This window comes from Doryrhamphus excisus, linkage group LG1, assembly GCF_037039965.1.
Source record: "Doryrhamphus excisus strain RoL-2023G ecotype Guam linkage group LG1, RoL_Dexc_Guam_v1.1, whole genome shotgun sequence".
Classification (NCBI taxonomy): Eukaryota; Metazoa; Chordata; class Actinopteri; order Syngnathiformes; family Syngnathidae; genus Doryrhamphus; species Doryrhamphus excisus.
The window spans coordinates 12,152,535-12,178,851 of record NC_136357.1 but is presented as its reverse complement, the minus strand read 5'-3'; the positions used below and the strand labels follow the sequence as shown (position 1 = coordinate 12,178,851).

The following is a 26,317-nucleotide window of genomic DNA, read 5'->3' as shown; positions in this document are numbered from 1 at the left end:
TGCCCGAATACGTAAAATAACTATTACAAGTGACATTTTCGGTGGAAATGCATACAAAGAAATGCTTTGTGAAACCTTTTTCACGTTTTTAGAATCACAGTAATTTTTTCATTATTATTTAGATTTGAACGCATTTCTTCAATTGGATTAGAACTAAACTACTTAATAGTCATTTATATCTATATTTGATATACAGCCACTGTTTAACTCTGTTGCCTCAAGTCATGTACAGTGAATTACAAACTGTAAGAAAACAAGCATTTAAATGTGCTTTATGACAGAAGATACAGATATTAAAAGTAAGGTCAGGTGGTTAAATCAATGCAGGGTGGCCTTCTTTTATTTTCCTGCATTCAAAGGCTTTGGATTTTCCAAGCGCTGGATACACATGACACAGAGGATCTATGTTGCAATAAATATAAACCTCAGCAGGGGTCAGGGGTTGAAAGGTTATGGGACTTGAGGTGCACTGACCCCGACTCAGACTCAGTGGGACATTGTTTCTATAGAAATGTCATTCTTTTCTGCAGCCTGCCCCAGCCCCCCAACAATGTTGTCACTTACTGCGGTGCATTGTGAGACACATGTGGAGATCGCTTCAAGTGAAGCCTTTTGGGACACGCTTTTTTTTACAGAATTTTACTGAATTTTTACAGAAGTAGATATATAGGAAAAAAAACATGCTTGAGGATGACTCTAGGCAGTTTTTGAATTGGTGAAATACAGTGGCCTCACTACTAATCAGGAAAAAGCTAAAAGAAACACAATTTAATAAAATAAACCACTGTATAATAAGACCTAATACATTTAATTACCCCATGTATACAGTGTTTGAAATATGTATGTTCTACTATATTGTGTGAGGTATGCATTAGAGATAAAACTAAAACTACTGACAACAAACATAAAGACAACAGTCTCAAAAGTTTTACATAATGAAATTCTTTATGTGGCAACATTCAAAACTGTCATCCTTCAGCAGTCACCACAGATGCTTTTCCAGTGCTTGCATTGAACATTACTGTACACTTTAATGATAATTTCCTTTGTTTTTTTATTTATAAATACCCACAGGGCAATAGGTCCTCAGTAGCTTTTGAGTCCATTATAATTATAAAACACACAACCCAAGGTTAATGCATCCTGTACTATTGATCTTACAAAACAGAACAAGAGTAGCATAGAAAGTAAGACGATACAACCATGTTACATCGTTACAGACAGAAAATACATTGCATATATATATGTATATATATATATATAGTATACAAATACATATATATACATACATACATATATACATCCATACATACACACACATACATATATACTGAGTACAGAGTACACTTTTGGAGCATGAGAACCTTGAAGGTCTCAGTTTTTGTGGCTCTTTTTGGCGGAACGTTAAGGCAATCCATTTTGTCAGTTTAGCGCGCTGACCCTTTAGCTCCTGACTGGCAGAGGGGTATATATTCCTGAAAAACAAATGCACAGCTTGGCAGCGGCACTGCATGATTTTGCTGTTTGTGATAATCAACGTGATTTCATAGAGGATTATCTCTAGCTGCACCAACCCTCCAAATGATTGACAAACGTGTCCTCACACTGGTACTGCCAACTCTCTGTGCCTCCGTTTTAGTGACGTGTACTTAACAGGCCGTGCCTATTGATGGTGTCCTTTACACCTCAAAGTGTTCAATAGGCTACTTGGCCCAGCCTGTGGTGGCCTCGCCGTTGATGTAGGCAAAACCTGGGAAATGCTGTGAGTGCTCGTACTCGGAGTTCCTGCGAGGGACAAGGGGGGAGTACACATCCCCTGACGCAGCATAGCGGGATGAATGCATAGGCGTGCTGGTGTAACAGCTGTTGACCGGGGACATATCCGACCACCGGGGGGCGACGGGTGAAGGGTGCAGGCGGGGAGTGGCACTCATCAAACAGGAGGGCTCCATGCGGGACATCTGACCATTAAACTGGTACTGTCGGAATGAAGATAGGATATGTTATGATGATGGGAGTTCATTATTTCATGACAATACAGGGGAAGAATGAAACTAATGCTTCTACTCCTGAACCACTGCACACTAAAGGGTGAAAATTTGTCAAAACACCCACCCTACAATGTTACCTGTGCTTCTGTTTTTCACAGAAATACACCACATGGTTGGACTAACTAACAAAATTTCTCACACAGCTCAATGCACTCAAAACCATAACTTTAGGGTGTTTAATCTTTAAAGCAGGGGTCTCAAACACGCGGCCCGCAGGCCAAATGTTGCCCGCAGGACACTAATTTGAGGCCCCCGCCTTGATATGAAAGTTTAATGTTAGTGCGGCCCGCGCAAGTTTGATATGGATGCTGTATGGTATCATGTACCCAGAAAAAATTATTACGTTTGATTAATGTTCATGTTAAAGGTTAAATAACTGTTAATAGTTATACTCCCTATCTGTGTGGAAGTGGTAAGTTTTTGGCTATTTAAGTTAAAAGGAAATAACTTGAAGGCTACCGTTTAGGTCGCTAGCTCTCTAGTTTGCGAGTTAGCATGTGTCTCAAGACCCTGCAGTTGCAGGGTTGTAAATAAAAAGACTATAAATGTGACTATAGTCGTGTTTTGTCATGTCTACAGGGCTCTAATAATGCTATGTTAATTTTAATCTGAAAAAATAATTTGTCTACCCACCAACTATATGTAGTTTCTTAAGTTTTTATTATTTGCCGTTTTATTATTATCATTTACTCCAATACCCATAAATTTAGAAAGTGGGGTTCAGCAGTAGTGCTTGGGAGTGTGACCAATCACAGTGGAGTGGGCAAGGGGCATGCTCGGAGGCGGGCCGTGGGTGAAATAAATTAAAACAGACCGTTTTGGAAATCCAAGGAAATCCGACTGGAATAGGCACAGATTCTGGAAGATCTATAACATTTCCTGTGTGGGTTATTGTGTGTAGCTGCTCTATGAGTCCACAACTCAATACAAAGGGCCCAAAAATTACCACAGTAGATGCTAAATAGTTGTTTTAATACTTAAGATATTTATCCCCAAGTTTAGCACAGCACCAAAAAAACAACAACAACCAAAACCCCTACCCAAACACTAAGCTCTATTCTCTGGCTCTTTTATTGTCAATTTTGGCCAAAAGTTGTGAGGTTGTTAGAATGTAAAGGAAAATGTATGTGAAATGACGCTATTTAGGAAAGCGGGTGTTTCTGTGTCTCTACTGTGCCAGATGCATGGACTGTAACTGCATGCTGACAGTAATATTTTACAGAATAGACACGTCAAATCTCTCTCAGGCACAAAGCAGAGGCATTGTGCTCCATTTATCCCCAAAGAGTCTTAATAAAGAGGAAGTAAAGCGTCTTTCCACTCTTCACATTAAATATAAACACCACAGTCAAGTCCATTATGACGAGTCATGGCATGGAAAAAAAGCATCACCGAGAGGGTCAAAGGGCACTGTGGGCCTCCCAGCTGCGTCTTGTACAGCAGCAGAAAAGAGACCATTCAACAACAATATTTTAGTAATAAAAGTATGAAAAGGGCATTGAGGGCTGCTTCCGCTGTGTGGAGAAACAGGATTGTGGTAACATGATAATGTCCAACTTCATTTAGGTTGATTGTTGCAGACAATTTTAAAATGGAAAATATAGGAAAAGTCACACCAAAACACACTAAGCTCAGATCTTTGAGACTTGCCTCCTAGGCACAGTAATTACACGGTAATTTAACATCTTTTACCACTTACATTTTTTTTATTATACATACGTTATATTAGTTAGTTAGTTACATTAAGTCTTTTTTATGCAGTTGATAAACCTATTTAATTTGATTATGTATTTAATACTTATTTATTTATAATTGAAAGTTAATTTAAACTAATCCTTTTACACTTGAATTAAACAATTCTAAAGTCGTACAAACGTGACTCGCTGTCAGAAATCCCCTTTACTTTAGTAATTTTTGTCTGATTTGAGTTTTATTTAGTCTTATTATACAGTAGTTCACTTACATATTTTGTTATCATGAATAATGCTCAGCTGTTAGCTTCCGGTTAAACTTAACAGTTCAGTGTCATTCATTCATTCATTCATTTTCTAACGCTTATCCTCATGAGGGTCACGGGCGTGCTGGAGCCTATCCCAGCTGTCTTCGGGCGAAAGAGGCGGGGTACACCCTGGACTGGTCGCCAGCCAATCACAGGGCACATATAGACAAACAACCATTCACACTCACATTGATACCTATGGACAATTTGGAGTCGCCAATTAACCTAGCATGTTTTTGGAATGTGGGAGGAAACCGGAGTACCCGGAGAAAACCCACGCATGCATGGGGAGAACATGCTCCACAGCTAGAGTTCCTAGCTGTGTGGCCTGCACGATAACCACTGCACCACTGTGCAGCCAGTTCAGTGTCAAAAATAGTTAATTTCTTTTAATACATAGTAAACACATGTTTAAAAATATTGAAAAAGTAGTTTATCAAGTTAAAATAGTTTATTCATTTTTTTTTAGATCTAGCAGCTTTACTCTTGCATGATAAAAATCTTACTTTTTACTTTTTTTTTTACTGCCTTTTCAGTTGTTCCATGCATACTTTTTGAGCTGACTGGACTTAATGAGGATATAGTAGGTGACATTAGTGTGTGACAGACCTGTGCAGATGAACGGTGGTAGGCGGAGTAGTGTAGTGGTGCTGGGATGGTGGTCTCATGGGCAAGGCCCGGGTACTGGCTCTGTATGGCGTGAGGATGCTGGTTGGCGTAACTGCCATAATTATAGCTCCCAGTGTATCTAAAACACACAAGTACATTTGAAACCGGCTCCCATAATGTCATAGAAATGTACAAGTAGAGATTTACATCCTAATTACCCGTGTTCCTCTCTGTGGGTGTAGACAGGCATCCGATGGGCGGAAGGCGGCGGCGGTGGCGTGCCCGCAGAGCTGCTCCTCATGCAGGACAACTGCTGGCCGGCGTCGGGAGCGGAACCTCCAGCTGTTGTCACTGTGTATGTAAGGGACCAGGTATATGACTGAACGGCGCCTGCCAGACACATACACGACAGCACGGTAACCAAATGTCACGCTGGCCCTCAAAATCGACCTAAGAGGGTGTGACTGAGCAAACTGTGTGACCTCTCACCTGTGGTAGAGGGATACTCCGGCGATGTGTCAGCTGTGGGGGAGGCTGACGACACGGCGGTAGAGTGGACGGACCTGGCGGGCGAGTAGGACCCAGGGGAAGGTGAGGAGGTGGCGGTTATTTCTGTTAGAGTGAACTCCTCGTCTCGCTCTGTAGGAGGTGACAAGATTATTTATTATTATTATATATTGTCATTCCACCCTCGGCCATCTCTGCGTGGAGTTTGCATGTTCTCCCCGTGCATGCGTGGGTTTTCTCTGGGTACTCCGGTTTCCTCCCACATTCCAAAAACATGCTAGGTTAATTGGTGACTCCAAATTGTCCATAGGTATGAATGTGAGTGTGAATGGTTGTTTGTCTATATGTGCCCTGTGATTGGCTGGCGACCAGTCCAAGGTGTACCCCCCGCCTTTCGCCCGAAGATAGCTGGGATAGGCTCCAGCAGCCCCGTGACCCTCGTGAGGAAAAAGCGCTAGAAAATGAATGAATGAATATATTGTCATTTAAAAGGTTTTCCACAAAAAAATCATGTGATATCACAGAATAACGTAGAATAATTCAACAAGGACTAAAATTATAAAGAAGACCGCAAAATTATGAGCCAACAAATGGCAACATTCCAAGAAAATAAGTCTGAATATTGTGAGGATGGATCATTGACAAAACTTTCATCCAGAATTTCACACAACTAATTTTTTTTGTTTATTTTTTTCTTAGAAAACAGGCAGTTTAAATCTATTCACCCTAAATATAATAATAGAGGAAAAATGTATAGCTTACATGTACCACTGTTACATTCTTGTTACACGTTTATGCTTAACTGAAAATGTTTTTCGTCAAGCGTTACAAAATCAGAATTTGTTCAGTGGCCTTCGAACGCACCATAACTACAAGTATCACCAATTTGTAGGGATGTTCTGAGCAGGGTTTAATGCTGCCGATACCAATCCCGATAATCCAAGTGAAATCGTCCAATACCAACACCAATACCGATCACATACGTACATGCATGTAAATGTTTAAATGTACTACTAGCTATATTAGGGGTCACCAGGGGTCTCCTGACTGTGTGGCCTACACGCTAACCACTTCCTAACCACCGCTTATCTTCATTAGAGTCGCGGGGGTATGCTGGAGCCTATCCCATCTGACTATTGGGAGAGGCGGGGTACACTCTGGACTGGTTGACTCCATGCAGCGTGAAGGTAATGTAATGTAAAGTAATGTCTCATCATTGTAAGATTAGTGACCAGAATACTACATAGAACTTGATTTTCAATATTTTTTGCTGAATAATTGTCAACCATGAAACATCAGCCATTTATTACATTTCAAAACTGGACAGAGTGAAGGAGCAATGTTTGAACCGCAATGTATTTTAGATAAAATATATAAAATTACGGTATAAAGCAGCAATATTATGAGATTTCTGGAGAAAGAAATTGTAAAATTACATCTAAAATGTAATACTACGTGATGTAATGTAATGTTATGTTATTAAAGCCATTTTTTAAAACAAGAAATAAAGCCAGTTAAAAAAAAATTAATTATGATTTTAAAAAAGTTATGAAAGTCATAAAAGTTATATAAAAGTTCTAAAAGTTATAATATAAGTAATATATTACAACAAAAAAGCTGTGATATATGTTGTAATATCACAAGAATAAAATCAATAATAAAATGCAAAAATTGTGTACAATTAAGAGAATATATGTAAAAATATATAACAAGCAAGTTAAAAAAATGTAATTATGATTTAAAAAAGTTATGAAAGTCATAAAAGTTATATAAAAGTTCTAAAAGTTATAATATAAGTAATATATTACAACAAAAAAGCTGTGATATATGTTGTAATATCACAAGAATAAAATCAAAAATAAAATGCAAAAAAAATGTGTACAGTTAATAACAATATTACACAATTTAAGTCCGATCTTTGGTGAAAAAATTGTAAAATTACAAAAAAAGTTAGAAAATATTAGAAGACAAAAGTTTTGACTGTTTTGATATTGGGAGAAAAGGTTATAAGAAAAAAAACATTTTCCTGATGAACATAAACGCAACAGCCAAATCAAATCATCACCTATCAAGCCATAAATATCCATGGATGGCTATGATATGCTGTGATGTACATACCGGTGCTGCCTTCACCCTTCATGGCTCTCAAGAGATCGTTGGCCCTCTCCTGGCAGTGCAGCGACTCCAGCAGGTAAAGGACGTAGTCATCAAACATGAGATGAATCAGGTGGAAGGAGCCTGAAAGGACAACAAGTGTGTGTTATCATTATTATCATCATCATCACCATGGCGATGACATTACATCCTCCCAACTCTAAACGGAATGTACTCCTGACTTTTCCAGTGCCAGAAATAGGTCTGTTGACCTCTGGGTGCGGGTCAAATAGAATTGAGGGTCACAATTGTGTCACTGTGGCTGCGTGATAAACACTTGCGGCTATTCAGCGGAGAGCTGTCATAAAATGGAAAAGACGGACAAACACGTTGAGGGGGAGTCTTTTGTTAATTAGCTGTTTGTGCACATAAAGCTGCTTTATCGGAACACAGCGACCAGCTGGGTCTTTGATATTCAAACGCAGAGCCCAAAAGAGGTCGTTTTCCCCTTTTGCTTTTATAGCGCCTCTATTAACACAGCCATGGCCACTTCACCTGCACACCCGCTTCCATCACATCACCTTCTAAAAACATATTTCATTGATTTTCTTCACCTTCTGTAACATGATCAAGTGTAGGAATTATCGTCCATTTGTAACAGGTCAGAAGTCGCTCGGAGCTTCTGCAGCCAATGAAACAAAGGCTCCTTCTGGTTTGCACCGTAGGATATAAATCAGAATGCCAAACACTTGGCTCTGTTGAAGTTAATTCCAAAGGTGTTTGATGGGGTTCTTCCACAGAAGATTAATGGTAATGGTAATGGTAATGTTTAAGTGCATCACATAATCAGTTCACAGTTCCACATGTCCAAAAGGAGTAGGAAGAAGCAAAGCTTATTAAATCCTACCCCTCCATCTGGTACTTTTAAAATCAGTAACTGTTACATTTGTTCACTTCCTGCTTTCCATAATACAGTTTAATCTACGCATAAATTCATGGACCTTATTTTGCATTGGGAAACAAGAAAAAGGCCTTCTCTAAACTCTTTTCAGAGAGCATTGAATTATAAAAAAAATGTATTGGTAAGACAGGTAAGTAGAAATAAGAATTAAGAAACAGGGATCCTAAACCAAGACTTGATGGATAATGAATTAAATTTAAAATGTAAAAAAAAAAAAAAAAATTTTTTTTAATTAGATTTAAAATAGATTTTGAAAATTAATTTGTAACTTTTTTTTTAGATGTCTCGACCTACAGAAGAATTTCATTTTTATTATTTTACAATTATTATTATTTTTAAATACTATTCATCTGTCATATTTTTGGTGGTATAAATTTGTACAATTTGAATCAAAATGTATACTTTTGAGAAAAATTTTGTAAAAATAACATTGCCAGAAAAGTTTTTTTTTAGGAAAAGGAAAAAAGAGAACGAAAAAAACGTGGTAATATTACAAATTAAGGACATTATTACAAATTAATACACATATTACTTAAACGTGGTAGTATAATATTATATATATAATAATAATATAAGAGGAAAATATATAAATATGTCAAATTTTAATATTATGAGATTAGAGTAAAACATTTTATTATAATAATAATAATACATCCCTTTGCTGTCATTCAGCTGTCTGAACAAGGTCACATGGTCAACACAAACTCTGAAATTCAATCAGCTGGGAGGGAGTGGATAACCTAATTAGTGGTCACGTTTGTCAAGCCATTGGTGAGACGAGGTATCTCTCAGCTGGACCATTGTGTCGCCGTGTCGGGCCCGTGCTGTGAGGGATGCCATGGCAACCCTTAACTGCACTTCAAATCTCCCATCTGATCCGACAGGTGGTGTTTTTGTTTTTTTTTCCCTCTGTGTTACGGCTCTATAGGTGTAGCATGCAACATCGGCTCACCAAAGCTGGGGGCGCTGTGGAGAGTCATATCCCGGATTACTCTGGTCCCAAAGCAGGACCACATGAGAAGGAACTGTTGAGCCACCTTCTTCAGGCAGCCGGGCCTCTTCCCTGACACCTACAAGAAGAAGAAGATTTCCATGAGAAAAGAGGGTGGGAGGGCTCAGGATGCCAGCATTAACCCCTCGGCCTGTGTTTGGGGCTTAACCCTCTGGGACCAGAAAACATGTCAACAAGTCAACTATTTAATTTGCCCCCGTGGACACGCCTTCCTATTGACCCATTGTCTGGCCCGTCCAAGACGTTGCCGGGGAAACCACATTTTACAAGGCCCATATCGGGCACATAATGGGCGCAAATGGGACGCTTGTAGACATCATTAACTGGGAGGATTGCTGCATGAGTGAGAGAGCAGCAAGCTCTGAGCCACAGGTGTCTTTTTATGAGGAGAGAGCTTCTGCTTTGCAAACGCTTCCTCAATCATTTGACATATTTCCACCAACACAGCACCTTTCAGCATGCAATTTGTATGTTTTCCCTGCGCTTGTGTAGGCTCTGTCCCTACTCCAGCTCTACTCCGACAGTCCAAAAAAATGCATGTTCGTTTGACTGAAGACACATCCAGGAAACACTTGTCCCTTGTTACATCACGGTTCGAACATTGATGGACAATCACTCTATCGCAGTTCTTCAAAAATTAATGAATGAATAAATGATCAATGTTTCAAGGTTGAATATGGCCTATCATCAATCAAAAGCATTGAAATAAAATATGTAGTATTCTAGTCACTAAGCGTTGGTAATGTTACAATGATGAGACCAGAACACTACTTCATTGCACTATTGTACATATTACTGTAATATCTTGTTGCATTCATAGATCATACTGTTTATAATTTATATAATCTGCAATAGCCCTACTCTAGTCACTTCATTGCAATACTGTACATATTACTGTTATTATACATTGTCACATCCATACTGTACATACTGTTTATAATCTGTATAATCTACAATAGCCATATTACAGTCATTTATATCCCTGTACATATCCTCACTGTATTATAGTCATAGCCTGTTATAGTTTGTAGATCTGTCCATTTTTCTACATTTACTTACTACTAAGGTACTTATAAAATTGCACTTCTGGTTGGATGCTAACTGCATTTTGTTGCCCTGTACCAGTGACATGAGCAATAACAATAAAGTTGAATCTAATCTAATCTAATCTAATCTAATCTAATCTAATCTAATCTAATCTAATCTAATCTTAACTAGCACCGCATAGTCAGCCATGGATGCAGTGTTGAAAAAAAATCTCCTCCCATTCTGTGTGGAAGTGGTACATGTTGTACATGTACATGTGGCTCAGTTTAAAACGCTTTCTTAAGTTTACAATAAATACATTGGAGACTAACTAGTTAGCTTGATAGGTTGCTATGCTTAAAGCTGCGCCCGTCTCTTGTGTCTCTATAGAGATCCTGTAGCCTAAGATCTAAGAGTTGGGCAGTAGTAGTTTGTATGTGTATGTGCCAGATGCATGTCAGCCTGGCTGTCATGTATATCAATCAAGTGATTTCTGGAGCCTATCCCAGCTGTCTTTGGGCGACAGGAAAGGGTACACCCTGGACTGGTCACCAGCCAATCACAGGGCTTAAACTAGTGTTACATAAATACATTTTTATGCTTGTGTGGTATCTTTTAGCTTGATTGACAGAGTCAGTTCATTTGGTATTCATACAAATATAATCATGCCCTGTCATTTATCTTTGTGTTCTTTAAATACAGTAAAAATAGGCATATTTCAGACATAATTGTTAATGATGATTAATCAATATTAATTTCAAAACTAATTAATCTGATTAAACAGATCCTAAATTTAGCTTCAACTCCAAATTGTCCATAGGTACGAATGTGAGTGTGAATGGTTGTTTGTGTATATGTGCCCTGTGATTGGCTGGCAACCAGCCCAAATTCAGCTGGAATAGGCTCCAGCATGCACCCGTGACCCTAGCAAAAAAAAACGTAGTGAATTTCGTCTTGGAGAGTCAGAAGTGCAGAATGGCCATAGTTTCAAAGATACAGTATTGGGTCAAAACAGGGAATTTATGCAAAATAAGGCAAAAAGGGTAGTTTATGAGAACGTACAGTGTTTCTACAAGTTCAATCTGAAAGCCTGGCCGCACATTCCAATACATTCATTTTAATATGTCTAGAGTTTTTACATGAAATTATTTTATTTGCAGAAATCTCTCTCTTGGAAGTGTACAAAATGCAATTTCATGAATGGTAGTAGAAATTGACTTGATCGAGTCCAGAAATGTGTAGACCAGTGTTGTCCACTGGTGTGAATATAGTCGACACCTACCAAATTAGCTGACATCAACATAAACGATTGTCAACGTAACTGGAAATAGCCAGTGCTTGCACATGGACTTGGACCGTAATAAAGGATTCTTGAACATAGGACAGTTTGTTGACATGGTTTTCCTCTATTTGTGCAAAATATAAAACTTTTAAGGTAAGTGGCAATTCCTTTTTATCGATTTTGACATTAGCACAAAACTGCTATGGCAAAAACACCGAGCTATAATGATGAAGTGAACAATATTGTAACATATATTTCCATTGACAGCTATTTTTCGTAGAAATTACCCCTTTGATTGTTTGTTGACATAAACATTCTGTTTGTGGATGAGGAGACTGAGAGCAACAAGAAAACCACACCCTGGAGACGGTGGAGTAAATACCATGCATTGGAAAAGGAGTACAAGTCACCCTGAAAATGTGATGTTCTGTCTGACCTTGACGACGCAGCGGTCCACCATGGAGTCCAGCCACTCGATGTATGCCTCAATGGGTGACTGCTCCTCCAAGAGGCGATCAAACTCCTGGTACACTGAAACAGAAGAGCAACAGTTTATTATTTTTTTTAAAACCCACCACCACCACCACCACCAAGTGAGCTTACAGTTGATGATGAGCTGCCGGTGCTCGTCCTGTGAGTCCTCCATGGTGTAAAGCGTCTGCTTGGTGATGCTGTTCAGGTCCACATTCCTCCAGTCTTCTAACATTTGGAATGTGATGTCAGCGCTGTTTATCACTGTCCGCGATGCCTGAGGACATGGACACGATGAGCACACGGGCATGCAAGTTGGCCGTTTGCTCATCAGGATTTTATTCAAATGCTCCCAGGTCGCACCTGACACAGATGGTTTAACGATGTCTGCCGCTTTAGAATCTGTGCAAATCTCCTGGACACTAAAAAAAAAAAAAAAAATACACAGATACAAAAATGGGTCAACATAATATCTGTAAGAAACGTAGACTTTGTATTTTGTTAAGATGTGATCTAAAATGATGACATACACTCAAATTTGATGTTCCTCAAGTTCTCAGGCAGGTCGTGCAGGGCGATTTTGAGCCACTCTTCTAATTGTTTGGCAAATTTTCGGATGACCTGAGTCAAACTGTGTCAATGAAGAAAACAATTGTAAGACCACAAACAAAATGGACCTTTTAAAAGTTAAATATTATTATGAACATTTTATTTAATTCAATTATATAATTTCTGCTCTATACTATACTATAATATTCTATATTGATGAAAAATAAAATCAAATCTTAGTTATTTTACATTAATTCATACAAATCAGGAATAATCATTTGAATTATAGAAATATTATATGAAAACCAAATTACAATTTTCAAAAGATCACACTGGATTATTTAATATAGTTAATTTTCACACCAAAAAAGTGAATGAATCTGGCTCTCTTTATTTCTTTCAAATTTATACCATTGTAATTAATTAATTGCAATGTCATTGTAAAGCATGTACTGTATGTCCATATAAATAAAAAAAACAATTTAAATGGCAACATTTTCTGATTTTTCAAAAAAAATTCCAAAATAAAGTATATGTTTCTAATTATTTTATTGTTTAAAATTATTAACACATGATGGCACCAATCTGAGCCAAATTCGTGTATGGCCACATTTTAAACAATTTTGAAATAGTTTTTTAAATGCTTGTCTTTATTTCAAAATCAAATTTGAAAAATTTATACAAAGAAAATATTGACAAAACAATAAAACCACCGCTTAAAAAATAAAAAAAACTCACAAAATGTGAGATGCATGCTTTACATTGTATATTTGCATCAATTATGGAATATAACATCATTGTCCTATGTACATTTTCTACCCCATTCTGAACCGAATTTCTGAAAATTTCACAAATAGTCCGCTTATAGTTGTCATAAAGTCCATAAAAATCTGTTTTCTCAGGTATGCCTGTACAATCCAATGACTATTTTTGATCAGCTTTTAGATAGATAATAATATTATTATTATAAAGAATATATTGGATATTGTGTTGTATTGTGCTATTGAGAGCTGTTCCTTATTCCACTGCATGACAGTGTCCAAGTACTCCATAGAGATCTCACTATGGTGCACTGCAGCTGTACACCACTGGCAAGTTCTCACCTGTCAGGCAGCGCTTGGAGAACGGTGGGCATGAGAACCCCCGAGATGGCCTTGTAGAGTATGGAGTCACACACGCCGACGATGTTAACCACGGTGGGGGAGCTGAGGACGGGTAGCATGTGGGGCGGCATGCCTTGCCAAAAGTGCAGCAGGAAACTTTGGACCTGCGCACACACACACACACAAAAATTCTAGAGAGATGCCTGATGGTATGTTAGGTTTAGTCGGTTAAAAACAAAGCCTCGCCTCGTCAAAGTTGGCTCGGATGACCGTGTCCAGGATCCTCTGGCAGTGTGTTCTGTACATCATGATGAAGGTTGACACCTGTGGGTGACAACGCAGTATTGATTGAACTGCATCACCCCCCCCCTCTCTCTCTCTTCCCGGTCCCCACCCCCCACCCTGAAAGGAAATGTGCTTAGCAAAACAAGAATATAAATCCAGCAACAAGCATGGGAACCACTGAATTCATGTTCCTACAGCAAAGTCATATAAAGCAAGCTTTAGAGATCAGAAACACAAAACATTTAAAATCACGGCCCCCCCCTGAGTAAAAAGGCGGACAGCTAGTAGATGGCCTTTGTCCACGGCCAGATCTTATTATCTCCCCCAAAAGATTAAGAGTTAGTGAGGAGCCAGCGTATAAATCCTCAAGGTCTTTAGTCTTAAGGTCCAGGGCTGGATAAAAGGCTGGAGTGGAAGGGGGGGGGACACAGGGATGTGACATGGCAGCAGTGGAGTGGCGGGGGTGGGGGTGTTGTACATGTAGAACTAAGGATGGACATTTAAAAGTGCTGTTTACCCTCTCTTCTGGCAAGCTAGCGGGCAAATTTAGGTCTTTGACATTTGGGAACTCTGGCAGCAGCGTCCCCAGCTTGGAGCGCGGTGAATACGCCACTGTCTGCTTGGTGACCTCCTTCTTGCCCGCCTCGTTTACCCACGCCGCACCCTTCTTGGAGTACATCACGTCGTAGTATTGAGATGACTCCTTCACCGCGATGCCATAGTAGTGATATCTGCAACCAGACGTTCAGAAATACTCTATATTAGCGGTCACACACACATATTATTACACTTGAATAACTTTAAATATGCAACATATATAGCCAACATTTATAGCCAATGTATTACTTTATTTCCTTCTCATTGCATTTTACACTTTATGTGGTATTTTTAATAAAATAGCAATCCAGACACAAAGATAGTAATGCTCAGTTTTGATTGACACAGTCAGAGAGATTAATTTATAATAGTTGTGATATTTGTACATTTGCAGTGGTGTTAAAATATGAATAAGCCATGTAGAAACATTATGTACATCATTGATTGATTGATTGATACATTATTCTAAAAAAATGAATAAAATATATGTAAAAATAAACTATATACATAATATGTGGGTCACTGGTTACTGTTTTAATTATTGAAAAAGAGTCAAACATATATAATATATATATATATATAAACATATATAAATATGTGCATCAATTGTTTGTTTTAATTGCTGTATGTTAAATATAAAAAATGCAATGCGTAAATATGTACAGTATTTGTTTCAGTTGTAATTATTATCGTAATTATTATTTTAATAAATTGTATGCAAAAAACATAAAACATCCAAATATGTGGATCAATTATTTTTATTTTAATGTCTATAAATAATAATTAAAAAAAAATAAAAAAGTGATATAAAATACATAAATATGTGCATCAATGTTTTCTGTTATTTAAAAACATTAATAAATGTATCTACAAATATAGTAAATATCTAAATATTATGTGCATTATTGGCTTTGTTTTACATTATTCTAAACTATGAATAAAATATATGGAAAACTATCTACAAAATATACATATGTGCATCATATGCTTATTCTGTTTTGTTTAAAATTTATGTTATTGTTCCACAGTATGTTTTAACATGCAACTCACTTGGACTGGCCTCTAGTTCCAAGTCGTCTGGTGGTTAATGCTGGAAATTGTTGCCTTATAATCTGTAGAGTAAAAAAATAAAAGATTCAAAATGATAGTGAAAAGAGTTATTCCATACATTTCTTTTATTTTTCTTTATTTTTCCAAACAAATCTCTCCCCCCACATCTTCTTCTCTCTCCTCATCCTTTCTTTTTTTGTCTCCCGGGTCGAGTTCCTGGTGCAGGAACTTTAGCAAACAGTGTCGCTCTCTATTGTGTGCCATGAAAATAGAGGCCAAGCTGTGAAGTTTCTGTCAGGCCCCCGCATGATAAATGAGCAGACAGGGAGGCAGTGCGGGCCCGCTCTCCTTTTTTTTGTCCTGAATCAATGAAGCCTTCCTAAAGGACACCCCACACCGCTCCAGCCACTGATCTAACATTCCGCAACATCTCACCCTTCCAAATTTTCTTTAATTACACATTAATCCCGGCCCCTTCTCTTTTTCAATATCTTCCGACAGGAGCAGGCGAGAAGGGGGGAAAGCAGGGAGGGTGTGTTTTTTTGGGCTGGGACAGCCGGGGGTAGACCGGCTGAGGAGCTTTCTCAGGGTTGTGGGAACTCAGCAAAGTCTGTCTCTTGTTGGCTGGATTGGATTCTGTGCTCATGGCTTCACACTGAGGTGGGGCTAAAGCTGCAAAAGGGAATTATTACTGTCGCCATTTAACGCAAAAAACTAATAAAGCAAGAAGTTTTACGTCTTGTTGGCAATGGGCCAGGGAAAAACACATTTTAGTTTAGTGCGGATCTGAATAAAAGATGCTGATTCTGAATGTTAACTCGTTCTACTGAGTGATATTCTAGTTTAGAGTCACACTTAAACAAGGAGGAAGCCAGTATAATTTGGTAAAGATCTGGATGGTTCGGCCTTTTTGTTTGTTTTTTTCGTCTTTTTCCTGATTACGGAGTCTTTTTGATCCGCATACTGATTTTGGGCTTGAGCCCTTTAAATTCCGGATGCCCTTCCTTACGAATACCGATGATGCTTACTAGTGGAGATTCAAACCTGTGGAGATTCGAACCTGAGGTCTGCTCTCTGCTCAATAATCACATATCAGCATATTTACCGTTTAGTTTTTTCTTACAAATAATTGGAGATGTGAGTCTTTGGAAATGTGACTATTAGTTTGTATTTCTTACGGAAAAAACCCATAAAACATTCCAAATAAACTATTATATTTTGGTGCAAATCTGGATAAAGATGCAGATGTATGATTATTGTACCCTCCCCTGCTACTGTTGTTAATGTTGGTGCTGTCCAATGAAAAGCATGTATTGTTTTGTATTTTCATTCATATTGTGAATAGGAATCAATGTACTTTTTCTGATTAATAAATGCTTTTAAGTGAACATAAATGTTATGTAGGAGCCAAGGAGGAAGCTATTACACTAAAGCTGCAGATACAGAATACAATATTTATATATTTATATGGGGCGGCACGGTGGTCTAGTGGTTAGGAGTCCAGGGTTCAATTCCACCCTCGGCATCTCTGTGTGGAGTTTGCATGCTGCGGTTTCCTCCCACATTCCAAAAACATGCTAGGTCAATTTGCCACTCCAAATTGTCCATAGGTATGAATGTGAGTGTGAATGGTTGTTTGTCTATATGTGCCCTGTGATTGGCTGGCAACCAGTCCAGGGTGTACCCCGCCCCTCACCCAAAGGCAGCTGGGATAGGCTCCAGCAACCCCCGCGACCCTTGTGAGGAAAAAGCGGTAGAAAATGAATGAATGAATGAATATATTTATATGATATAGTAAATATATATAAATATATAAATTTATCATAATTATAATATATATAAATATATTGATAATAATATTTATATTATATTTATAATAATATTTTATTTATTTATATTTAATATTTTCCCTTGAGTTGTCAGTGAATAACTAATGCTAATGAGAACATTCAAGCCAATACAGGATGTGTGTATCTATAGGGTGCATAATTTGGTACAGATCCATCTTTCCGTCCGTCTGCTCTCTACCCAGCGCTATTCTATTTTTTTGTGTGTCTGTGTGTGACAGTACCTTCCCAAAGCTGGCTGCATTGACAGGCTGTGTGTCGTGCTTCTCGCTGAAGTCCAGGTAGTGCATGTAGAGGGCGCTTCTAGGGATGCACACACCTTCTGCTATCTCGTAGTTCTCCTCCAGCCTATACAAAGACAGCCATGTTCATTCAAATAATTGACATGAATGGAAATTAGACACAGAAGTTTTTGGAGGCTGAAATTAAGCAAAATATCTGATGACCAATTAATAACCATACAGTAATAATTTGAAATTAAACATTTGAAAAAAAATGGCATTTTTCGTTAAGCCACCCATCCAGCTTTTATGATGTGTATCCTCACTAGGATGGTGCGTATGATGATTTCGGGTGAGAGGCGGGGTACACCCTGTACTGGTCGCCAGCCAATCATAGGGCACATATAGACAAACAACCATTCACACTCAAAATTTAGAGTCTCCAATTAACCTAACATGCATATGTTAGGTACTCCACAAATCGTTAATATGTACTTAATATGTACTTTTTTGTGCACAGTTTAAGATTTAAATTGTGAAATTAATTAAGAAATTCTTAATTTCAGGTGTATTTTACTCAGGGACATTAAAAAAAAAGATCATGTTGACAATTGTTCATACCCTATGTTTACTAAATCCAATGTCTCTCTTTAAGAGTCAATAGCATAGCATAGCACCTAGCAGACCTCACAGCTAGGAGACCAATTCCACCCTCGGCCATCTCTGTGTGGAGTTTGCATGTTCTCCCCGTGCATGCGTGGGTTTTCTCCGGGTACTCCAGTTTCCTCCCACATTCCAAAAACATGCTAGGTTAATTGATGATTCCAAATGTGAGTGTGAATGGTTGTTTGTCTATATGTGCCCTGTGATTGGCTGGCGACCAGTCCAGGGTGAAGCCAGCCTCTCGCCTGAAGACAGCTGGGATAGGCTCCAGCACCCCCGCGACCCTCGTGAGGATAAGCGGTAGAAAATGAATGAATGAATGAATGAATGAGCATAGCATTTATTGCTAATGGCTGCCTCTGGATGAATCTTGTATACCACAAGTTTTCTGTATGTTTCCTTTGGAATCTTGGCCCGTTCTTCTTTGGGGAAAACCTCAAGCTGGGTCAGGTTGGTTGGTTTCTCTGCCATAACTCTGGTGTTCAAGTCTTGCCACAAGTTCTCAATAGGATTCAGGTCAGGACTCTGACTTGGCCATTCTAGAACGTTGTTTCTAGACCAGGGGTCAGCAACCTGCGGCTCCAGAGCCGCATGTGGCTCTTCAGCCTCTTTGTTGTGGCTCCCTTTGCAATGTTTGAATATTTTTTAACACCCGAGTGGGGAAAATGCATGTGTTTGTAATGAGTTTAAAAAAATCCAACTTTGTGTGAGACCATGAATGCATCCTGACTGAGTTCTGACAGCAGACAGGATGCTATTCAGTTCTCTCTCACACAAGTAAACATGAAGGAAAATAAGTAATACTTTACTATGGGCTGCACGGCGTACAAGTGGTTAGCGCGCAGGCCTCACAACTAGAAGACCCGAGTTCAATTCCACCCTGTGTTTGCATGTTCTCCCCGTGCATGTGTGGGTTTTCTCCGGGTACTCCGGTTTCCTCCCACATTCCAAAAACATGCTAGGTTAATTAGCGACTCCAAATTGTCCATAGGTATGAATGTGAGTGTGAATGGTTGTTTGTCTATATGTGCCCTGTGATTGGCTGGGCACCACTGAATGGTGAAGTAATACTTTCCCAGAACTACTTGATAATTCCAAAAAATATATTAGAGCTCATTTTTTAAAAAAACTGGTGCATGGGAACTTGTTTGCCAGAGTAAACAAATCAGGTAAGTTTACTGTACTTTACACATATATTTAAGTAAGTTTATCTCCAATACTAGCAAGAGTACTCCAACTCGTCTTTTGTTATCTGAACTACTTTGATACCCCCTAATTGTTTTAAACATATGTTTTGTGGCTCCAGGTTATTTTTCTTTAGTGTGCAAGGGGGTAAAATGGCTCTTTTCATAGTAAAGGTTGCCGACCCCTGTTCTAGACGGTATGTTTGGATGATTGTCTTGCTGGTATTTCCAGTTGTGGCCAAGCTGAAGTTTCTCAGCAGATTCCTTCATGTTTTCATTAAAGGACCACAACCAAGGCTCTATTTGAAACGCTTGACCAGGCAAGGATGAAGGTGTAACAGTCCACCATCGAGCAAGTCTTTCACAGAGGAGGTCTCCATGGCGCTGCTCAAGAAAAAACATATGTAGGCTCGCCTGACCTCTGCTAAAAGTCATCTGAAGCAAGATCCCAGCTTTTGGTCAACCATCCTGTGGTCTGATGAGATGAAGTTGGATTTATTTGGTCAAATAGATGTTAATACATTTGGAGGAAGAAACGGGAAGCATACAATCCAAAGAACACGGTGCCCACTGTAATGCATTGTGGTGGAAACATATTGCCATGGGGATGTTTCTCGTCTCTTCCAGATCGGCCGCAACTGAAGTAGCAGCAAGACAATCATCCAAAACATATCACCATGGAAATAAAGAAATGGTCAAGGACAATGATCTCAATGTTTGACAATGGCAAAGTCAGAGTCCTGACCTGAATCCAATCGAGAATTTGTGGTGAGACTTGAGGGCCAAAGTGATGGCTAGGAAACCCATCAACCTGACCCAGCTTGAGGCTTTTGCCGAGGAAGAATGAGCCAAAATCCCACAAGAGACATGCAGGAAGTTTGTAGCCATGCACGAGAATCATCTAGAAGCAGTCATCAAGAAGGACACTACCAGCAACCTTAGTGAGGACAAGCGGTACAGAGAATCGATGGAGGGCAGATTAGCCGTACTGTGCTGTGGGTAGGTTCTTATGAGCAAATCAAGTGCTCCTTTTTGGTGACATGCTGCAATGTACTTGTAAATTAACACGCGTCCGTTGTTGTCTCACTGTTTCAGAAGAAGACATTTCAACAAATGCTCTCCAAACACTCCACGATTAGGGAATAAAAAATATTTGAGTTTCAACACATGAACCCCTTTCAGCCACCTTACAATGCCCAGGGCTTGTTCTTATCGCTAAAGTGATCTGTGATTTCATTATGGAAATGATGGCACTGGACAACCAGGTCTTCACCATTGTTGAAAATATTGGCTTTGTCAGCTAGTAAACAGCCTGAGAGCCATAATTTGTGCTTTTGAGCTGCCACTATTATTTTTCTGTTTGTTAATAGTAGTGATATCATAATACAAATCTAATACAAATAGGACAAATCTACATCTAGGTACAGTTTAGCACATCCAACTTCGTTTGAGTCATTCTTTCATCCAAGTGTACACAAACTACAGTTCAATCCAAATAAAATATATAATAATATATATAAAAATGTATTAGTATCGGTCTTTGGAAGCAGGAAGTGATCTGTATTGCTTTGGAAAAAAAAATGTACACCCCTAGTTAAAATGCATAGAAATGATTAAGCATGTCTGATAATATCAGCATTTGTTATATAAAAATAAGACATTGGATCATATCGATTTAGGGTTTTCTGCCGATAACAATATCACTGCGCTAGTGACACCTCACCAAACTGAACCGTGTCCACAGACACCCGAATAAGGCCCTGTGATTGGCTGGCGACCAGTCCAGGGTGTACCCCGCCTCTCACCCACAGACAGCTGGGATAGGCTCCAGCACCCCCAGCTTCAGCCAATCTCGCTATGGTTAATTAATGTACAAATACATTGTTGTTGTGCGTCATGCTACATTTGTTCAGGTCAGCAAAACCTGCAAAGAAACCGGTACTAATGTAAAACTAAACCCAACTTTTTGGCATCTAATTTGAGTGATAATTAAGTGGGAAATACTTGCATTAATTACCACTTTCAGACATGTCAGTGTTAGTGAGCGAGTAAAGGAACTGGACTAATAAAAAAAAAAACCCACAGTGAGCTAAAATGAAGCCAAGTCTTCAGCATTGCTTCTGATAATAATGACAATAGACGACCTTTTATTCATCATATCAAGAAATGACATTAGGAACTTTTTTTTTTTACAACATTCACACACAAAATAAGACAAAAAACGTACCATTCAAGTGTCGCTGGTGTAGAATGTGGCTTAGAGGCTCTGTTGTTTTCTTTTTCTTCATCTGAAACAATCAATGCAATGTTGTTAGAACACAATAATAGTTACATTTACATCTTAAGTCAGTGTATTATGGGATATGATGCCAATAAAGTGTTCAATACATTTTTGGAGTGTTGCTTACGTTCGTCGGTGGACATGTTGCCCAGAGACATATGACTGGAGAAACGTTTGCTTTCGCTCTCATTGAGGCATCGCTCAATCCAGCTCTCTGTGCAAAGACAAAGACAACAAAAATCACCTTAAATATGACAAAAATATTGAATTTGTTGGTATAGAAATACATTGGATGCTAATTAAGCATCAGCATAACTGTTATCGCCAGTTTTGCTTGTGTGCATATACGCACACATTGCACATGTGAAAAAAGTATCAGGGCCACTGGATTGTGTGGGCAGTGGTGCGGCCATGGCTCTATTTGAGGGGGTCTTTCAGCCGCACGGCAGGAATCCGGCCAGTACCCCCCCCAAAAAAAGCTTCACAACACACGCACCCTCCCCCGGGATAGACAACGACGAGGGTGCACCCCGGCTTAAAAGAGCATGTGCACATTTAGTAGTGAGGTGGCCATTGTGCCTGTTTTAATTTCGACACCCCCCCGCACCCCAAAAAGAGCTGGCGTGTAAAGTATTAAACCAACTGGAGACTTCTTGTTGATGTGCAACGAGCATTTTAATGAGACGCAAATGTTGCAAAAGTCCCTTTTCTCTCATGTTGATGCGATGTGACAAGCAAAGCAGCTATTGGCAGAGTGGGAGGTGGGAAGGAGGGGGGCACACAGAGGGTCAGTTTTCTAGGTGGCGTGAGGAAATGTACATATCCATAAATGGCACGTGCACCAGCAGCCCAGAAGGAGGCAATTAGTATTTTTCTTATTATTGTTATCACCCATTAGCACAGTTTTGGGACACAACATTAGGTACACACGCACCCAATCCAATACAAGAAGTGCATCAAAACACTTGTTATAAGCACAAAATGCATGAATGCAGAGGACCACAATGTATCCCCCTGGGTATTTTGCAATTCTTCTCAGTACATGTACCACAAAATGTATTCTGTGAGTCATTTAAGTTATTTGTCATAGAGATATTAATTTAACAATATGTTGTGCACAAGTATTCTGCATTTCTTGGTAGTCAAAATATTAACAGATATCAATATGATGTCATGCAGTTATACATATATATATAATAAGCGTTATCGTCTTTATAAAGGTGCTGTCTTATATTGGATCTTACTGGTGCGCACTGTTCACCACCAAAAAAACACATATATTGTATGTACTGTAATACTGGATACCGTAATGGACAATGTGACGCAATGCATTGGAAATTCTGAGTTCTAAAAATAAATAACAATGCGCTATATTTGATGGACAGTTGTCACAGTGGTATTCATTTAACAGTGTGTTCATTTTGTGTTTGTCATTTCTAAATAGCCCAAATATTATATATATATATATATATATATATATATATATATATATATATATATATATATATATATATATATATAGTTTTTGATAGAAGTATTGTATTGGATCTTATTAGTGTGCAAGTGGCCTTCCACATGCTAATACGCTAATTGCAGTTTTCCGCCCACACAACCCATGTTTTTCCATTGAAGCGTTCACCAACAAACAAACAGCTGTATGAAACAGTGACGTTGTATCTTATCATTATTTCCATTAAGCTGTAATATTTTTTTTTTAAGTCTAGAGGCTAAACAACAACAACAATAAAAAAAAGAAGCCTCTACAACAACAACAATAAAAAAAAGAAGCCTCTGAAGTGAAGCCAATTCTCCACAGAGGCTCTCAAGCTTCATTTACCACGGGGGAGGAAGATAAGTACGGGACGGAAATAATTGGATTAAAGTCGATCAACAAGTGGCACGGATGTTCGCACATTTATGAACACACACTGTGAGCTAAGTGAACCCCACACTACAATGCACCTGCATGTTGAATACATGTGAGTGGATGGCCACTATACTACTTCGACACATAATTACACTAAAACGCACTACAGAAAACAATTATCCTCATTGGAAACATATAAAGTGATAAAAAGAAGAACTAGAAGTAGAATTTTATAAAACACGTGCCTCCTTTTTGGTCTACACTTTGGTCATTTGTCACATTCTACTTGCAATTTTTTTTTTTAGATTTGAATTTTTTGGGGGGTATATTTTTCACTTCAGTTTTAAACTTTCCCATTAATAAATTAAAGTAATGGACACCTACTTCAATTTTTTCATAAAAAGTCACTAATAAATTTGGACCTTTGGGGGTAATTCCTTCTTCCCATCAATTTAACAATATAAAGAAAAAATCCACAAATAATAATTTAGCTAAAAAATAGTAGTGACATATTTAAAAAAAAAATTACTCTTTAAAAAAACTAACTCTATCTAATAGATATCTACTTCAAGAAAAACATTTTTTTTTTACTTTCACAAACTGAATTTTTCCAACAAAAGTTACTGAAATAGTACAAACTAGGATAGGATATTTCTGAGTATTTTTCCAGAATTTTTAAACTGAAATTATAACATTTTAAATTACAAACTTACAATAAACAGTTGCACCCCACTCTGTAAACGCATTAGCTACATGGACAGCTAATTAAACTATATAAAAAGGTACTAAAAAAAATCAGTGATGCATTTAGATGAATGTTTTTTCCAAAAATTTTAATTTAGCTTAAAACAGGATCACCCTACTCTTTATGTAAAAACAGCGACAAAGAAAAAAAAATCTCTTTCTCTACATATATATTTATCTACACAAAATACTTTTAAAATAACAGACAACTTTAAATTTTTTTGCTTTTTTTTTGTAATTCTAAACTTTTTAAATAATTATTTAGCTGAAAACAACAGAACTAGAAAAAAAACATAACTAGATGTGACTACCAGTTATATATGTAGCTAACACTTACACTTACTAGCAAAAAATATATTTGAAAAAATACGAATTTAACTGAAAACAGCACTACTCCACTCTTTAAGAACATCCAAAAGTCAAATACCATCCATTTTGCTTGGCTACTTCAAGAAAAATATTTTTAAAATTTAACTGACTTTTTTGGGGGCTATTTTTTTTTTGGGGTATTCAAATTTCCAGAAAAGTAAAACTACTTGGCAAACTGCAAATGAAAAGCCCAACACCCTCAACTTTGGTTGAGTGGTGCCAGAGTGCCTCCTGCTCATCCTTTGGGGAATGCTGCATCCCTCCAACTTCCCAACTCCACAAGAGGACCGAGGCCCAGCATTCCAGGCAGGACTGACCTGTTGAATCCATGTCCGGCTCCTCCAGCAGCCCGCAGTGCATCCTCTTCCCATCAACCACGCCGAGCGGCTCCTTCCAAGAAAATAGCTCTATGTTCCCGTCCTCCTCCTCCTCCTCCTCCACCACCTTCTTCACCACCTCTTTGGCGGTGTTCGTATCCTCGACTCGCTCGCCGTCTCCGCGACCACTGGCCGTCAAACGGGAGATGCTGAGGGTGTGAGTGGAGGAGAGAGAGGGTGTGTGTGGGCGGGTGGGAGTAAAAGAGAATGGTGGGATGGTTGTGGTGTGGGTGGTGGGTGGGTTGGGGGGTTAGAGAGTCCTCCAGAAATCCAGCGGGGGCAAAGCCAGAGCCGTCAAAATGTTTGCTGATGTTTCATGGGAAAGGGGGCTGATTTTATAGGAGCCCTGATGGGGACATGTCATTGATAGGCTTGGAAGGCTGATGAATGGCCCCAAGTCAGATGGGGATGTGGCAAGGCTCACTGGAAGTCTTTTGTGGGCCTCTTTTAAATAAGAAAAGCTCCCCTCCCAAGAAAAAAGAGGAGGGAGGGATGGGGGGGTAGAGCTAGGAACCCTAACATTGAGGCCTCCTCATGCTCCATGATGGCATTTCATATGTTCTTACACCTCCAGAAACACTTGTTGGCTCCATCTCTTTGCTGAGCCTGGAGGGTGATGCACACTATTCCTGTTGGTTTTAGCACCTTTTTTTGTGTGTGTGTGGTGCCCCTATTCTTACTTTGGGGGAGCAATCACAAAAGAAGAGAAAGTGAGAGTGAGAAAGGAGAGGAGGGAAGTAAAAAAAAAAGTGCAAAGCCCGAGGCTGCTCTGATGGAGTGCCTGAGAGCTGGAGAAGGGAAAGCTGTGATTAGAATATGAATGGAACCACAGGAGAGAGGGGGAGAAGGAGGAGAAGAAGAAGAAGAAGAGGAGAAAGGAAGGAGGATTATGGCTGAATTACTCACTGCACTGACGAGTGGGACTTTTGCTGGACGCCGCCGCCGAACAGAAACCACCAGGCAGGCTGCAACACATACCAGCAAACAGTTAAAAGTGCATTTTCTTTACTTTAACACAAGCAAAAAAAACAGAGAAAAGAGGATCTAATTAATCGTAGCCAATTAACAAGAACAGGTGCAGTCTTCCTCTTATATACATGTGCAACCACACAAACGGATGTCCTATTGTCCTATTGCAAAAGTCCCCAATTATGTGTGCGTGTGTGTG

The 26,317-nt window shown here is 38.8% G+C and overlaps 1 protein-coding gene across 2 annotated transcripts; it reads right to left on the bottom strand.

The window, feature by feature from the left end:
- Positions 1-879: 879 nt before the first annotated feature.
- rfx4 (regulatory factor X, 4) lies at positions 880-25,833 on the bottom strand. 2 transcript variants are annotated; one of them, XM_058075292.2, is made up of 18 exons: positions 25,090-25,833; positions 21,920-22,006; positions 21,739-21,799; positions 17,668-17,791; positions 15,597-15,658; positions 14,467-14,680; positions 13,911-13,988; positions 13,665-13,828; positions 12,543-12,643; positions 12,376-12,434; positions 12,145-12,289; positions 11,978-12,072; positions 9,174-9,291; positions 7,285-7,404; positions 5,149-5,298; positions 4,878-5,049; positions 4,660-4,798; positions 880-1,979 (listed from the first exon to the last, which is right to left on the bottom strand). In XM_058075292.2, exons 1-18 carry the CDS (start codon positions 25,130-25,132, stop codon positions 1,704-1,706), a joined length of 2,208 nt encoding a protein of 735 aa, XP_057931275.2. In that variant the 5' UTR covers positions 25,133-25,833; the 3' UTR covers positions 880-1,703. The 2 variants fall into 2 exon arrangements, with proteins under 2 accessions (XP_057931275.2, XP_057931276.2); XM_058075293.2 differs by having other exon boundaries at positions 4,878-5,010.
- Positions 25,834-26,317: the final 484 nt, after the last annotated feature.

Excerpts from the sequence above, each read along its gene's own strand:
- rfx4 (XM_058075292.2), bottom strand. The coding sequence starts at position 25,132 with ATGCACTGCGGGCTGCTGGAGGAGCCGGACATGGATTCAACAG. Across the intron at positions 17,792-21,738 it reads ACACCAGCGACACTTGAATG|GCTGGAGGAGAACTACGAGA; the intron begins GTACGTTTTTTG and ends GTCTTTGTATAG. Across the intron at positions 14,681-15,596 it reads GGAACTAGAGGCCAGTCCAA|ATATCACTACTATGGCATCG; the intron begins GTGAGTTGCATG and ends GTCTGGTTGCAG.